General features: G+C 35.1%; 1 protein-coding gene across 1 annotated transcript in view; it reads right to left on the bottom strand.

Annotated features, from left to right (window-relative positions):
- The window catches only part of ERC2 (ELKS/RAB6-interacting/CAST family member 2), a 499,935-nt gene that overhangs the window by 266,873 nt on the left and 214,302 nt on the right, over nt 1–18,760 (bottom strand). Inside the window, exon 15 of the mRNA XM_085302360.1 lies at nt 6,916–7,051. Coding sequence (XP_085158486.1) covers nt 6,916–7,051 — 136 coding nt within the window. The remainder of the gene's footprint in view (nt 1–6,915; nt 7,052–18,760) is intronic.

The raw sequence follows: 18,760 nt of genomic DNA, 5'->3' as shown, positions 1-18,760 counted from the left end.
CAGTAACTCATGATTTTAACCTCTTAAAAGGTTGAGCTAGGTATGTATTTCAGCACTAATAAATACAAAGCTGTGTGTTTATGCAATGAGTTCTCTCCTGTCTTATGTCAGCTATGTACACTAATGCCTGTCTGCGTAATAGTCACAACTGTTTCCTCTGTCTCTGAACAGATTACACTGCTCTGCTCATTTTTATTTGCAGGACTTCATCTATTCCCTAGCTTCCTCTTTTTATTAACATTTTAGTTCCAAAGGCTTTAAGACAATACATTAGGAAATACATTGCATTAAGAGAAAATCATAATAAATTAATGTCAGGTATACCAGTTGTTTAGGCCATGTTTCTATTTTATTTTAAGAGTCACAGACATAACATATAGCACTGTGCTATGTCTTTGGTATATTTTGTATTCCTAGAACTATCATGGAGATGACAGTTATATACTGAAGCACAGAGCAAAAAATAAAGAGCCAATTCCAAATTTAGGATTCATGCTGAATAGCTGTGAAATCTCTTGTGAGATAATTTCAATGAGTAAAATACTACAGATATTTACATGGCAAGAATCAAACAGTAGATGATGTTGTAATGCTAACTACCCAGTTCTCCTATTTCTTTTGATAGACTTTCTCCTGAGCRTGCTTTATTCATCATCTAAGACTGAATTTTTAGCCATGTACATACAAAACTATCAAAAATCCAGAATTCTTGCCATTTCCTCCCCGTGTCCAGTGGCCAATCAAGGCGCAGGTGCTGGATCTGTTTGGAAGCACTGGATATTTACACATGGAGAACTTATATGTGTACACAACCTGTTTCACGATACTTTAGGCTCTGAGTACTGATTAAACTGCCAGTTCATGATTCTTGAAATGAGTGAGGACTACATGTCATCTCACTCAAAAACAATTCTTTTCCAGTGAAAAATCTTTCTGGCACGCTTCTGCCCTAAGATTTTCTATCCAATCTACCTATAAGAGAATTGTGACAAATAACCCAAACATTTAAAACATTAGGAAAGTCAGAGTGTTTTTCAGCAGATAAACCAGGAAAAGAAAAGGCAAAAATACCCATAAGCTGGGTAGACCACAGCAAAATAGGTTATTAAACTTTTTTACTTTCTGTTCAGTTGGTCCCTGCTTCTCCCTTGTGACATGCAACTGTGTTTGCATAAATTTCCACAAGCGGTGTTTCTGGACTTAAAATGGGTATGATTCTATAAGGTTCCATTCAAATACTAAATTGATATTTTATATTTCTGAAAAGTATAATCAGACAGAACATCTAGTTTCCATTGAAGACTATTTAATAAGACATATGGGAAAATTATTCCAAGCAAATTCTTATTGTTTCAAACTAACATGTGAATAACCGTATCTCATAGTGAGACAACATTTAAATTATATAAAATATTTAGTTTCATAAACGGGCTTTTTAGACCTGCCATCATTTGAGATTGTTAGTGTCTGGTGCTTTAAAGGAGATGGATGTAGTATACAGAGCAGCATGAAATAGCTATATTCAGTCCTTCATTAGCATTACAAGTTTTTGCTATTACAGCAGGTTTAGAAATCAAAACCAAACCCACTGAACTTACCAACACTACCCAAATGTTTTCTTTCCTAATTCTATTAGATAGAGTAACAGAGTTACTGGAACAAACATGTGCCATACAAGAATCAAGAGAAATTCTCTCAGGAAACAAGCACTGATCACCTCAAAAATAAAGTCTAGCATCTATAATGTTTCAAGGTCCCACAAACAAATTTGTTTGAGGAGTTGTGCACAACTTCACACTGCTATGTTTCTCATAGCTGAGCACTTCTATAAAAAGCTTATCTTTGTAAGACAGACAACAAAAGAGAAAAATGAAGATATGTGAGGTATACCATTCTCAAAATAAYTCAGCTTCATGATAAAGTGCTCATGGACCAGCTCTCCCGCTGTGACACTTTTATATAATATATGGCCATCATGTCTGGCAAGATTTGCACAGGTCTGCACCTGATTTGTGGAAGAAAAAAGCTGAAAACCTTACAACTACTCTTCATTTCTGAGAATTAATCTGAAGTCTAGCTTCCCCACGCTTCCAATTTAAAATGATTCAAATAACTCCCCCAAACCACACCTTAAGCATCACTCACAGCTGATAGCTGAGAGGGACCAAAGTGGATTCTCTCTGCAGACGTTCAGGCTGCTCTTCTTCCCAGCAGTGTCCTGAAGGCCCTGTGCACAGACATACGGCCAGCAGGGACTCAGACTTGTCCTGCAAGGGCTGACGCTCAGGTCTGAACCAGCATTGAGGGGCTTTTATCTTAAAAACTACTGAGAAGTTTAGCAAATGCTACAAGCTTCAGGAAGAATTACACACTACTGAAGCTTCAAAGAAACTACAGACATCAGAACTTCAAATCTGCCAGAAAGCACATTGACAGCTGACTGGGGACAGCTTCAGCCCCTGTTCTAGCTGGACAAAACAGGTGGCAATTCAACAAATTCTGTAGACTTGAATGATACCCTGAAAAATGATCCATGGGCAGTTATCCTAGCTTTCTCGTTCGGTCCCTCCCAATACAAAGGGGATCGACACCTGGCTGGAATAAATGTAATTTGATTCGTCTAATTGCTTTTCAGCAAGTCTTGGCTGAGCTTGTCACAACTAGCCAGCAAGGACTACAATCATTATATCAGGCCAGAGAATTTTAGGATATGCTTTAGTCCTTGAGCTCTGTTTATAACAGCTCAATACACCCTTCACAGAAGTACACTAAAGACACAAGCACTGTGTGTTATATGAGCCTATAAACATTAGCAGAAGGTATTAGAAGTGGTATCAAGAACAGGAAATAAGATACTTATGGCTTACTAAGGTATATACATAATTCAGTATTTCTTAAAACATCAATTAATTTCATTTCTAATCAGCAGATGGACAGTACTCCCAGAAATTTCAGGTATATCACATATCAGATGCATCTCTCCACAAATCCTGCCTCTGTTAAATTCTTAGACTGATATTGTTACAATCTTTCTATTTACTATTATAGATTATACAATCTTTCTATTTACTATTATAGATTATACAATCTTTCTATTTCTCTTTATTATCTTTTATTATCTTTATTATTTTCTCTCATCACTCGTAAACTGAAATTTAACATAAAGTGACCAAGTAGATAACTCTCATAACCTAATTTTGGATTCCACTCATAGTGGAATATTATTTTATATTTTTCCTCCTGAGAAYGGGATCGTACCCTCGATAGGAAAGAAGACACGCATATCTATCTCATACTGCATCATATGCCTCCTTGGAGCACATGTATCAAGATGTTCAAATCTAGAACACTCCCAGCCACAGTTACAGGCTGGGGCCTGCAGTCAGCAGATGTGTTGCACTCCTGCAGCCCTGCTGTTTAARTCCACATGTTACAGGAGTAAATGTTTATCTTATGCCAAACACAGTAAATAGGTGGATGTGAGCAGGTGCAAAAGCCTCAGATCAAAATCACCCTCAAATCACAAGCCATACAAACCAATCAAAATCGTAGTGATGTATCTACCAGTGTTTGACCTAATGTTTTAAAAGGAGAAACCTGCATTTTAAGACATACTTACTCTTTAAATAACTCCATAGMGAAGAAGTATTTTTAAGCAACTCTTAGGTGGAAATCTCCTTTATATACCAAAGTTAATTGACTAGAGCCTTAGGGTTTGGGGTTTTAAACCAGTCATCCATTTATTTATGAGAGTCATGCAAGAACATAACATGACATTCACCTAATATTTGTAACTACCTTACACATATACTAATAAATAAACCTCATCAGTGAGTGACTTCAAACCAAAATATTCTATTATCAGAATAAATTCATATCATAGTCATGATACCTCCAATATTCGATATACAAAGAGTTATTTGAAAAGTTTGCAATGACATTATGTAAAAACACCAAAATCTCCCCAAATCTTAAAATGAATAGGGAAACCCCAAGCTCCCAATATGTGAGGCAGTGACATGTTTCTACGGGAGACTTTACTAGAATATTGAATTTTGTGATTCATTTCCTAAAGCAAACTCTAAGGAGCTTTCACAGGGAAGGGCAATCCTTTTACCTCACGAGAATAACAGAAAAAGCACCCGATACTATCACTATTCATCTTATGAAAGAGGCATGCAAGGATACATGTTGGCAAGCCCATTTTTGGAAGAGTCTCCTGCACAGGAACAGTATCTGCCTTCAGGAAGGCTTATAAAGAAAAGCCGTTTTGCACTCTTTGCAATTTTACAGCAATTGTACCTGCTAGACCATTCCTGTATCCTAAGTTGCTAGGGAAGGAAAACACTGCCAGATGTTCAAGTGTGRCTGCTCTTCTCCATCTCTCTCCATTCACCCTGTTTCCTTATGGATTTACTTAAAAACATCACAGTGCCATAGAGCCAAACCTCYCTTACAAGTGCATCTCCTCAGGCATTTCATAGCTGAATCTGTAAAGTCAAACAAGCCATTTCTTTCGAGCATATTTGYCTCCTTCACGATCCACACAGTGACAGCCTGCCTAATTCACTAAAGAAGCAAATTCCAAAGAGGGAACATTTCCAGCCCTGGAYGAAAATAATGGTCAATATTAAGAAATATATGGGAAGAAATAAACCAAGCGAATGAGGAAATGTTTTAGGCACATAGCAAGAGTAGCTATGGCAGCAAACTCTTGAGAGCAGCAGGTTGCCTGTTTTGCTTAGGACAGAAAGGCTAGGGTGGGATGCAGCAGMATGCTGCAGCCCAGCCACCTGGTGCTCCCTTTCTCCACTTGTTCCTGCTGCACTGGGGAAGGACTTGGGGGATGCAAAGCAGCTACTGACAGGTGGCAGCAGCTGAGATCCTGCCTTTTTCTCTTTCCCAGGAGCTCAGCAAGTGTAGGGTGGGCCACACATGCTACCAAAAGCAATACGTTAAAGTATACATTTGGAAATGTTAAAATATTAACATTTTAAGGATCAGTCACAAAAATAGAGAAATAACAGTTCTTAGTTAACTATTGTTCMTGAAGTGCTTTTAGTAGGCAAATACTTTATAGCAAGTGAATGGCACAGGGAAACTGTATAAAAGATATGGCTATTTCTTTCTAAATTCAAGTTTTCAGCTGTGCTCCTTCCATTTCATGGACCTGTTCTCAGTATATGATTTGAAATTTCCAAGTACAGGGGTTACAGCAAAGACTCAGGCTGCCCTCTGTTCTCTAGTGACCGCTCCACTGACAGAATTCTGAAATATTAACAAATATTAACCAAAAACTACAGCTCTAATCTACTCTCTCACCCTAGATCAAGCTACAAGTAGCTGTTCAACACTGAAATTTAATTTTGATATATCATATTGTCGGGCCAAATACTTCACAAGGTTTTAGTGCCGTATCATGTGCAGTAGAAGGCATGGTGATGCAATCAGTTTGCAATGACTAGGGTTACAAAGTACACACAACATTAGGCAGATACCTAAATAATGTATCATTTCCTGAGCTTGATTCTGACATACAGGTTCACTGACACAAGCCCAAAGAGAGGTGTACTGTTAGTTTCTCCATTTTGCATATAGAAACACGTAAGAAACACAGTATAGTATGTAGCACATAAGGGTGGAATTCCACCTATTAGAAATTTTCTAGAAACCCATTATATGAACCAGATCAAGCCAAAAATGACATACTGCACTGTAAATTAGATTGTACCTATAAACACTGGATGCAGAGATATTGATATTGTTGACAGAACTCAGCACTTCTGTTCACAGATTTTCATAGGCAGCTCTCAGAGAATAATTATTAAGTCAAGTATCAAACTTTTTTGTGGTCTTTGATATCTTTAATATAATTTCTCAATTATATAATCAGATGGTTATCTTTAAAATCTTAATGCCTGAACTCTAATAACTTACAAACTGTAGAGATTCTCTTAAAATGAAGTTGAAAGCCTAAACTATATTAAAAGAAGCAATAGAAGAACCTTTCCATTCCAACAGCAGAAAAGAAGTTTTTGTGATGCAGTAACAAGGTAGTAATGGTTACAAGAGGTCTGTCAAGTAAGACAGTTACAGCTGTCTCTGTGATTACCTATTTAAGTACATGAGGTAAATATCTTTGGTAAGAATTCTTAATTCACCATGACCCTGCTTGCCAATCTAACCTCAGCTGTCTAATATGATCAAATCACACTCATTAAGCGACCTGAGTACGTGATTAGATTACGATATACCTCCTGATATGGACCTGCAATTGCAGACAGTGGATTTAATGTGGAGAGCTACAGCTAGAAACACAGGGGCCCATGGTTCTCAGATGTAGCTCGTTGCAGTCCTCACACTGTTATACATTTCAATGCTATTGAAAAACTGAATTGTATTTTACATAGCTAATCACCTGGGCATGTTAATGTGTTCCTAGTTTAAAAAAAAAAAAGAAAAGAAAAGAAAGAAAGAAAGAAAAAAGAAAGTCTCTTAGAGAAAGCTCCTATTTGATATTCAAACATGCTGAGCACTCATACCCCTACTGCATAACCTCACTAGGTCTGTGGATGTCACACTGTGAATGCTGCAGAAACCAAATATAGAAAGGATAATTATCCTTCTACTTTCTGACTCTCCTCAAAACCAACTAGAATGACTTTCTTGATTTTAAGCTAGTAAAATATGGTCCTTTTGAGGAGCAGACTTCACATTCTATTTTGCTTTTTCCTCACACTAAATATTAAATAGCTCATTGCTGCAGCTGAAATCATTAGTATCTTCTCTGGTAGGACAGGAGAAAGGTGTCAGCTCTTCATATAGAGAAACTCATTATACATCCTAGAAAATGCACAAAAAATAGAAGAATATTTTCTTTGGTGATTCTAAATCATAATTAAAAAATCAACTCACTTGTAAATGTTGAGAGTTGTCCATCATATTATCCTCTCGTCTACGAACTTCTTCCAACAACTGTGCATTCTTCTTTTTCTCCATTTGCTGATTGTGCTTCAGATTGGCAACCTTCTTGTTTTGGTCCTTCATATGTCTAAGAATTGTATGCACATACCCATTAGTGCTAATAACTGCAAACACATCTATTTCTCTACAAAGTTACTTGTGACTGTGACACAGATCGTTCATCTAACAGACATAAGTATTCTGAATATCAGATTTAAATCATAAAACTTCATCTTGTTTTCAAACTGTCATATCGAAATGGTTTTGATGTCATAAGATTCTACAGTGGCGAAAAGATTATTCTGGTTTACAAGTTTTTCTTTCTTTTTCATCATTTTTTACATGTTCCATGCACTATGCAGAAAAACCATTGTCCTAATAGAGAATGATTATCCTACGATCCTTACACAAGCAGTGATTTCAGGGCTACCTTTAATGGGCCATTTAAGGGCCAATTCATTTCAAAGGAAGCAGAAGGTGAAGGTGAATGAATAATACATGTTGTGAATTTTTATTTTTGCAAAGCTGGTATAGAGATATAATGTTTCTGAGGATTATATTGTAATGGAGTAGAGGATCAGAACACAAATATACCACGAAAAATACAGGAGACCTTTACAAATATCTTCTTACATAACAAAATATTACATTTCTACCTTTTTCAATAAAGTGATGTCTTTCAATAAATGGTTATCAGCAAATTTATGAATAAYGTCTAAAGAAAACAAAACAATCCTTAACATCATTAAAAATTTTCTTAAGACTTTACTCAAGAAAAGATTACATTTTTAAACTTTTTCAAGTCTAATGATCTTTTTCTGTGGATCTTCTTTATTAAGATACTAGAAGCTTTTCTGATTCTAATACTTAGCATATGCCCTTGTGGGGCAAGCTAATTTTGCCTTGGATGCTACAGTTACTGCTCTGGCTGGCTCTGAAAAATATCCTTGCAGCAATGCTTTCTACCTTCTTGGATTTTTGGATATTATTTTCTCGACTTCCTTTGACTCTGAGGAATTTATTTTTATATAGATAAAAGGGAGCAAAGTCATGTGCAAATTCCTAATGAGATCTACTCACTAATCCCATTTTGGCAAATGAAGGGAATATTTTTTAGTGYCCAAAAGGATGACTGGAAATGTCACTATGCTTTCCACAATAGAACTTTCAGAGGAAAAAAAAAAAAAAAGTTTTAGAATAAATTTCTTGCACTGATTTTATTATGCTAAAGAAACTAGGACATCTTATATTTGCTTCTGTCACTGCCGTCTTTGTCCTACCATCAGTTTAAACTTATTTATTTATTTATACTGAAAGCTTAACAATGAATCTCAAATTAGTAAATGCTGCCATGGCAGCATTAAAAATTCTTAGAAGACAATGCATATGAAAATTTATGGGTATACTAAATAACAGAAATGTTAATGTGCTATTACTAGAAAAGAAACTTCAATTTCCTCAGAAAAATAGGAATGAGAATCAGCAATTCAGTTGAAAATCTTTGCTACTTTAAATGGCCAAATGGATTTCTAATAMGAAATCTCACGTGCTATATGATCAAAGATACTAAGAACAAATTCTGCTTCGTGTAAAATCTGTGAAATTAAGTGATTTTTACAAGATCTCAGCATAGGTTCCAAAACCGATTTGTGGATAAAGGATCTGAAACCCCAATTTTCTCTCCTGAGAAGATTCCAGAGACTCTAGAATGTGGCCTTAGCACTCTCCTTTACAAGAGTGCAGAATAATCTTAGGTCTCCCCACTTATTCACATACAACATAGCTTTAGTATGTGTTTACTTACAGTATCTTAAACTATACAATATATCARAAGTCATGGAAACATTCATACATATGTGATACTGCCCTGTGTAAGATCTGGTTAGCTATCAGAGAACTTCAAATAGATGAACTAACRGCACGGGAGTGTTAGCTTTTCACCAAGAGACCTCCAGAATGAAAGGTGACAGTTTAACAGCTTCATACTTAACAACAGAGCTATTTACAAAAATAGGAAACAGAACTGTAGAAAATAACAAGGCATTCAGTGAATATAAAGCTACAAGAGCAATTTCCCCAGTAACTTCTTTTCTAAAACTTTGAGTCCTAATGTGAAAGAAAAATTACTTAGATATTTTTGGATTTTGATACAGTACTACCATACAAAATACATTATAAGTTTGTTTTTATTTGATCTTAAATGTACTAAAAATTGCCCATAAATTTAGCTCATCTCTCTGGAACTGTATTCATCTGACTGAAAAAGAAATATGTGCACAGAAAACAGACGTAACCAATTGATTAAAAATAAATTAGAATTAAAATAAAAAAGCTTTGCAACTGGTTCAGTAGATACTACTCATTTCTTAACTCCCATCTTGTTTGCTGTTTGACAGAACTTTCTGTTGTCACGTAACAACAGTTCCAGGATATCTCCCCTTGCTGGATAAATCAAGACAAATTGTAAGCCAAAGCACTCATATAACTCAGATGCTCTCCTTTCTGGCAGAGGGATGCAGAGAAGTAAATCCTTCGCTTAGTCATGAATTTAAAGGCATCATCTTTCTAATATACAATTTAAGAACTAGTCATTATAGAAACACATGTGAAATTAGTAAAAGCACTTTTACCATTCTGACTCTATCAGAAGCCATTTTCATTAGCTTTGAATAAAAATTAGATATACTGACAAACATTACGGGAGTAACAGTGTGTTACAAACAAATGGTCACTAAGTCTGTTTTGCTTGAATTGGGAGTTATYATGTCACCTTCACTTTCCAGTTTAAAACTGGTCATCAAAATATTCCTTCAGATTCCAGGTCTTATACACTATGTAATATTTGTCAGCCTTGACAATAAAATTCTGGTAGAAAAGGGGATATTTCATTCCATCTGCTTCAAAGTTAATTAGAATARATTTAAAAATATGTACCTTTGGCTATTATAAAAATTTTCAGGAAATACAGTGCACTAGATTCCAGTATTTTCTATGTCAAATGTATGTTTTCTTTGAGAAGCATTGTTGAGAAACCTATTCCTAACTTTGTAAGCCACTTCACAGTACTTTGTACTATATTTAAAAACATTCAGCCCGGTAGATTATGGAGACATAACTTGACCCTTTGAGGATTCAGCATATTATACATCCTGTATAATCTACCACGTATTTAAAATATATATGTTATATACATATGCAAACACACACACASGCGTGTACGTATAATCCTTGMTCCAGTACATTTTTCCAGTATGTTGGTTCTGGTATATTTTCACATAACTCTGTTTTAAAAACTCTTATGAATAAAACAGAAGATCAGGAAATATAATTGATGCATAAGAAATAGAAAAATATCTGGGAAGAATACACAACGAGTAGAAAATATCGTATGCCATTACCATACACAAAATACCCAYATATTTTACTAGTAGCTGTGCTGATGTGCATAATTGAGTCTACGTTATTCTTTATCAGGAAGAATTACTTTCATATGTTCTGCTACATGGTTTCAATTTAAAGTTCTAAGACCACAAAATTCATTAGACAGAATAAAATAAATAAAGCATTACTGTTTAAGAGACATGTTTTCAAAACCTGAAATGTATGCAGCGGTGGTGTAATCAGTAGAATAGATCTTACCATCACGTTAATCATATTCTGGTACTAAAATTAGAATCAGTAAAAATGGATATACACGCAAAAGTACTCTTTGTTTGATATTGTAACTGCCCACAAAGCAGTAAGACAAAATCCACAGCTTTTTGATTTTCCAGTTAGGTTACAGTTTATTTTGAAGTTGAATATCTATTATCTTAAGGGGAACAAAACTATTTACCACTCAACTAGACATTAAAGTCATCTCAAGTCATCACAATGTTTTCTGAAAACCTAAGAAACTAAAAATCTGTGTCTAAGTTTACAGACTTCACATAACTGGAAAGCCAGTCTCAAAATTAGTTCAAGGGAGCCCAAGCCCAGAGCACTTTGAAGAGGTACCAACACTGCGTTTGGCTTAAGGAGATTATGTTCTCAGCTCAGAAGCTGGAAGTAAAACACAGTCTAAAAAGCAGAGCAGATGACTAACACTACACAGATGCTTGATCGTTCCTAAACATTACAATGCTTGGGTAATGGCATTGCGTATTTTCAAATAACAAACTTAAGTTTCTGTCTATGTCCCTACAGTTGTAGTCAGTGAGCAGTTCTCATAACACGTCTAACGGTTTCATTAATTGACAGAAAAGAACTCAAAGTGGAAGCAGACTGGCCAGTACATCTTGACAAGAAGGGAAAGAGAGAGAAAGAGAGGCAGGCAGGCTGGCTGACCTATAATAAAAAGATTGTGTAAACTAACATACTTTTCTAGACATTACCTTATTTTACATTAAATATTTTGAAGAATATCCTTTTATARACATTTTAAGTCTAGATCAAGCCATTAGTCTAAACTCTAAATACATAATATATTGCAGATAGGCTTTTTCAGCAAAAATCAGTCATAAYTCCTCGTTCCTCCTCATACAATTTTGTGCAATCTTTTGTAATGCACAGAATGCTCCACAGCCAYGCATATCCATCTCAGTTGCACACTAGACTTAAAATCAGGTATCAAAATCACAGCAATATGTATATCTATTTGCCTCAGCATTCAATAATATTTTCGTTAAAAAAAGGCATTAGACTACCAAGAACACAAGAATCAAGATCAGATCTCCGATATCGCTGAAGAACCAGCTGGCTATGACTGGGAAACATTTAGGCACACTTAGAATGTTATATATCTGAACAAGAGAATGAAGGAAAAAGACAAAAACTTTTATACCACCCTGCAACTGTCTCCTGCAAAGTCTGGRCCAAAGGATTCAAACTTGCTGTGCAAACAGTACAGGAAGAAGTTCAGCACATCCACRCATCTATGTACACTAGCCCTTCACACTAGTTAGTTTTTAAACAGAATGTTTTTTGTAAGAAATGGMATTAGTGCCATGGAGATTCCAACAGAACCTTAATCAGCAGGAATACAAATATCAAAACACTGTAACACTTAATTCTTGCTAGTATGAATAGCACTAATTATAATGACTAAGTTTAACCATGTTCAACTTATCTTTCCTTGTTCTTCTGGAAGAACATGGCAATTGATTTCCTAAGCCAGACTATACTACATCTAATTAATTTAGTACAACTTTCAAAAATAAACATTTACATTCAGTGTGAGCAGATATGTGAATATTCTTCAAACTTTATTTTACAATAATGTGTAACTGGAGTCTATACTCCAMGACTTTCTTCTCTGATAACTGCAGAAAGTCAAGCCATTACACTAAACCTTCAGTTTTAATTTGGCATCTGAATACCTTGGCCAAAAACTAGGTAATGTCAGCCAAAAATAAGTGTTTTGTGCTTAGCATAGCCTTTGCTCTATATCTCAAAGACTTTTCTTTTTTTCAAAGCATCCAAAAAATGCAGACATGCAAAATATTCCTAAGAGTAATATTTGTAACATTTTCTGAAGGAATATGTATCTGTAATACCTTACATTACATTAAACAATATTACAATGGGACCACTTATCTGAAAGGCAATCAAAAAAATTCTACAGGATGCCAAAATCTTTAAACCTCCCTGCTAATTTTATAGCAAAATATGCAATAGTCAATTATTAGAATAATAYATATAGGAAATAAGATTATAAAATTTTTTCTTAATTTTTTTATATAAGAACAAATAAAAGATACAGAGCACAACTAATATCAAAGATAAACACAGAATGTTTTTAGCAAAATGGTCATATTTTTATTTTATGAAATATAGCAATGTAGTCAAAACAAGTAATTTATAAAAATGAAAGCCTCCAAAAACCTATTTTAAAATTTAACCCTGYACATCAGTTTTAAATATTCAGACCTCTTCACCTATTGTTCTATTTATGCCACTGGGAAGAATTTTACCAAGGTCTTTGCCTGAAGCAATTATTGTGCTTTTAAAGTTTTAAGAAATAAACAGTTCATGCCTTTCTTCGTTATAAAAAATMTACACCTTCACAAAGGATCTAGGCACATGAAAAATAAACTGTATCTTAACACTTTACTGGGCACTCTGGATCTCAGTAACTAGTCATGCAGAAGACCTGATCCTGTAAATCCTGTCCATGTGAGTGTCCATTCCAAACTACATTACTTCAGCAAGGCTCAGCAGAAATATTTCCAACAGTTCTCACTATCTTAAAAATTGAAAGTGCATACACGTTCTCATTTGATCTATTAATTGAACAAAAACTATGAAACAAGAGTGCACAAGGGTTTTTTTTAAAAAAACGTTCTTAAAATTAAGATCTAACTCCACTGAAATCTATAAGATAAAACTCCCATTGCAGCGGAGTGAAGTAAAGTATTATTTCTGGTATTTTCCTGGAATAAAAATAAATTTGCTACTACCCATTTACAAGCCTGAAAATCAAAGATGGGTTAGACTCTAGCAAACTGCAAACACCACAAGAGATGTCAAGAGGGTTACTGACAGACACATTCCTGACAGAAATACGCAGAGACATTGTTTATTCATTTACAACCCATAGATGGATTTGTTTGGGGAAAATAGCTATCGTCATGATAAGAAAACCTATATGCATGATAGGCTGAAATTTTGACATGACAAAGAAAACATGCCATATTTCAAATAACCAAAATTTTTCGTAAGAAAAGCCCTATTTGTTGTCTCCTAAATTTAATAAATTGGACTCTAGTCTTTTTAAAATTTATTATATATTAATAAAAAACAAAGTAATATCTTGCTCTGTTATTTGAATGTATAAAAACTTTCAGGTTGGAGGTTTGGGGTTTTTTAATCCAGATTTATATTCTACAACCTAAACAACTAGTGGTATCCAAAACATCTTTTAATATTTTGATTTATTCTTTATGCTTAAGCTTTCTTCTTTTTATTGTCTAATACCATTGCCATGGTGACTAACAATTGAAGCATACTTTATAAATGCAAAAACAGAAACAACCATTCAAACTGTGAAGTTAATTACTTTGACACAGCCAACATGCCCAAAGAGCTGAGCTTCCAAATAACTTCTATTCTTGCTTTTACTTCACTGACTGTAAAAAATGATACTAGGCCTGACACTCTTCTATGATGCAGATGATGTTCAAGTAAGATCACTTGCCTGTTCCATGCCGAATCACCCACGTAATTTTATGCATTGATATAAAAAATGGTAGGAAACAAAAATTACAACCACAAGCAGAATAGAACTAAGTTTATTAACATGTAAAATAATATTTTATTTCATGAGCATTTTTGTAAAACTACTCTGCAAAACTTCAAAGCCAGCTCAAAGCCATCCTACACAGTGCTTATGTTCTGTGACCAGCAAACAAGTCCCATTGCAGCAACACCAAATGCCACTGCCTTCCATTGCTAGCACATTGCTATGAGTAAGGAGAGAATCACCATGCCCGGAGTCGAAAGAACAGTTCTCATTGAGGTAAAGGGGGGGTCACCACTACAGTACCAAAAGGCRACAAGAGAGAGAACCTGAAGGTACAATGCAGCTGTCTCTTCTGTCTCCCAACAGGGAATCTTCAGAGAAAATAACATATACTTTGCAAGGCTACATACATTAGTGTGAACTGTTTCCTTGGAGCCCTACCAGGACTGATCCACACAAACATAGTGCATATTCACCACTGGTACTAAATACTCCACCCACAAAACAAGTAATATATGTAGAATGGAGCCTAGGAAAGCTCCAAAGCTATAATTAAGCAATYTACCACTATAAAAAACTCACAGATGAATAGAAGACAAGCATAGAAACATAGAATATATGACAGTAAAATGTTTTGAATGAAGACTTCCTACAAAAAAAGTATCTTTTCATTGCAGTAAGACTTCCCATGGACTAAATTCCAAAATCATTCTTAAATTTTCTGTAGACAGACTGTAAAGAAGAAAGCAGGAATTCTATCTGGAAGGGGGAAAAAAAGTAGGGGTGTGGGAGACAGTGAGTGAAAGAGTGAAAACAGTGGTCGCTCTAAGATCTCCTGATGAATTCTTTGCAGGCTCTAAAACAATTTCCACAAGAAAAATAAATATATGAGCACATACCTATACATATACTAACATAATCTACCTCCCCATGTCTGACCCATGTTGCAATTTCATTTTTACAGTGGTAGTTTTATTCCACTCTTTATTTTGTGGGAGAAAACRAATAGTTTCATAGGTGCTTCAAACTATCAGTCAGGGTTTCTCTGTCTCACTGAAAAGGATGTCCCTGACACAAATATCTACTCTACAGTGCTATCACTGTACAGACATAAATGAGAGTAGCTTCCTTAAATTGTCTCCTCTCATACAGGATAAGAAAGAAAGTTTGAGCAGATGCCTCCTGCAGAGACAGAAGACAGACATCACACTGGCACTGGACTGGCCTTACTGCCAAGAACGGCAGAAGTCCATGAGGACTTCCTTCATGAAATAAGCTTAATATAACAGAGGAAAAGTTTGATGCYTGTTGGACAAAAGAATTTGTGAAAAGATAATATTCTCAGGTCAACTTCAACCAMATTGTCTTTTTCTTTCAATAACAATGACTACTGTTCTGCTACACACCTCAAAGGACACTATCACAATAAATTAATTTTGCCTTCTCATAGGAGAACTTTGGGTCTTTTTTCATTCATTTACCTGAAGCTGAGACTATTGCAAACTTCATGTCACCATTCACATCCTCCCACTCCATAGAACTGAGAAGCACCCTCCTTGTTCACTGCTATCTTCCTATCATTCTTTAAATCTCATTATTTCAGATGTTTGAAGTCTGGCCTAAGATTTCTCAATAGTCAGATTGCTGTAGCTTGACAAGTATATTACTTGCAAAAGCACCTGCAAGAAGATGTGATCACCAGGAGAGAACCGATGACTTTTCATGGTAGAAATAATSGGAGCGTCAAAGAAGCAACATTTCTCACCTCAAAGACAAAAATGTGGGAGGAAGGGTTTACCTAACATAAACTCTGGGAACTCTTCCAAAATCTCTATTTAAGAWGTGTTTAGTCTGACACAGTTCCCTTCAAAGTCCTAGAGAGATGCTACAAATATCCACATGAGGATAATGCATGAATGAAAAAGACCTACTAAATTCTCCTTTCCAAATTATGCTTCATATCACTTTGTTTCAACACATAGTCTGCACTGTGACCGCTGAAACTCCAATATAGGGCATTGCACTACTGGCTGTCCCAGCACGTTCTTATTAGATGACACTTTACATGAATGTGTGTGAAATTTGCTCCACGAGATTCATCTGTCACACACCTTTCTTGTATACCAAGGACTGTTCTTCACTTCCTTTTTATGGGCTTTTTTTTTTCCATTCTTTCTTCTTGCTTTTTCCTTTTCTTTTTTAACACTGCTGATGACAGGACAGTAGATAGGCAGTATTTGGTCTGATTTAACATGGCAATTGCTTAGTCAAATATTTTATTAATTGATACCATTAGGAATAACCAGTAACTGAAAAGAGTTTGCTGCCTAATATCTGACAAAGGAGTTTCAGTTCTTCTGCTGCTTAATCGAGTCTTTTCCAGCTGTTCTCCAGATAAAGTTCCTTTTTAACAGCTCCTGACTCTAGTTGTTCTYTGGATCCAACTCCTCCACAGTATGTCCACCTCAGCCTAACAGTAATCAGAATCAAATCTCCTCTGCTGCAGTCCAATGTTYCTCTGCAATTTCCTTCTGAATCAAATCCTTGTACTGCAATTCCTGGCTCAACCTAGCATTTCTCAGGATCAGTCCAGCCATTCCATTCAATACATAAATCAAACATCACATGCTTTTGCAGAACCCCTTTCACACCTCCAAATAAATCAGATACACCTTGTACAATTTCTTGTTTTCAGCTACCAACTTCCTCTTATTATAAATTTAGATCAGAGCATTTCAATCCAATCAGCCTGCTCCCGCACCATACAAGCAAACGACATGACTGGAAGAAGTGATTCCACCAACAATGTAAATCTTGACTTCGTTTCCCCATCTCTTTTCAATCACAGCTTTTTTGAGGGTAAGCCGTACTATCTCACAATGTCTCTTCACACACAGACACACACACACACACACACACACACACCGTCTATTGTACATAGGATATCCTGACATCATTTTACTTCACAGTCATAAGGGTGATGAATGGTACCTTTTCATTGTTTATCTGTATGTATTCTGATTATTTTGTAAAAGATGATGATTTGGCTCATTTTTCTTTTCAATAAAATGCAATTTCAGTAAAATACACTTTCTACTTCACTATTTSTTAAATAAAATAAAATGCAAATATACACAAATTAAAAACATACATGTCATCAGCTAAACACAAATGATCTTTATCAAATCATCATCTCTTTCAAAATGTTTAAAAAGCAATTTTGTATATATAGCCAACAAACTATAACAGAAAGACATGACAACAATCTGACAGTTACCCAGTATGACAACTACATTTCTCACTCAGACAAACCAGACTCCCTGAAGAGTAAAGTATATCACAGATTCTCTCAGTTTTCATTACTACACTATCTCTTTTTCTCCAGGGAAATTATCTTTGAACAACATATCACTCTGCCCTTGGAACCATCAAACTGACATTTGACAAAACTGTGGAAGGCTAGTAAGTTAAATTTAAAACTCTGTTAAACCTTCCCTTGCACATCTCATTGAGCTTTTGCCTCCCATGGAAACAATCAGGAAGGTCAACATCAGAGGYTGGTGAGAAAATTTCTAGCACTGATCAGTATGTTTTATGTGTAAGAAAAAATACCCATCTYCTGTTTATTTACAGGCAGAAGAGGTTGGGGAGTATCCAACTTGCTGTTAGCTAAATGGAAAACAATGTTATWGAATTGTTTCTTATGCTTAGAAATTGTTTTATTATGTAGGTAGAAGCACAAGCATACACACAAACACATACAAACATATATATATATGTGTGTGTGTGTGTGTATTATATATTTTATATATATATACACACATACATATTTACGTAATAATGTAYTTTATTTTCTTGTTTGCCATCATTATAAATAGCACATCAGGTTATGAAACAGAAATCATTTTTCTAATCATTCTAAAAATTCTGTATAAAAAAAGATTAATAAAATGGCAACTGGTAATATATATCAGCAGAAATTAAATATTTAATAGATCTGTTTCTTAAATTAAGTTTTGACTTTAATGACGATTCAAGCTGTGAAACCTTAACACTTCACTGAAATCCTACAATAAACTCCAATCATACACTACAATTTATCTAAGACTCCAGGGATGAAAGTTGGCAGGGTTTTGAGGACAGTTTGCTTCAATAAGGTCAGTTGKTTTTTTTAGGTCAATAAAACATAACAGAAATTGCACCTCCAACTGCTGAACAAATGTTTCTGCATACCAATCATTGAATTCCAGTGAAACCAACCATAATGACAACCGCATAACATAATACTTTTCTTTAAGCTCTCATTGGCTAGTGAGATTTTGAATAAATCTTGAATAGGTTCTAATGGAAATGCCATCATGCTCATTCAGATACCAGCTTCATCAAAGTCTGTTCCAAAGCAAATGTCTTTAATTAATTACTGGCAGAAAAAAAGGCTGAAAATAAAATTTTTCAGTCTTTGTACAACTCAGGTGTAGTAACTATTCATTCAAGTCCTTTAAAATTTGCCTGTAGTAGATAAACAATAAAAAGAAAGTCAACCAGTATTCATGCAATTCATTACAGCAAAATAGTAAG

This window comes from Rhea americana, unplaced genomic scaffold (assembly GCF_003343005.1).
Source record: "Rhea americana isolate MKP2758 unplaced genomic scaffold, rheAme1 scaffold_19, whole genome shotgun sequence".
NCBI classification, from domain to species: Eukaryota; Metazoa; Chordata; class Aves; order Rheiformes; family Rheidae; genus Rhea; species Rhea americana.
Note: the sequence above shows the minus strand (reverse complement) of the source record. Positions and strands in the feature narration are given on the sequence as shown.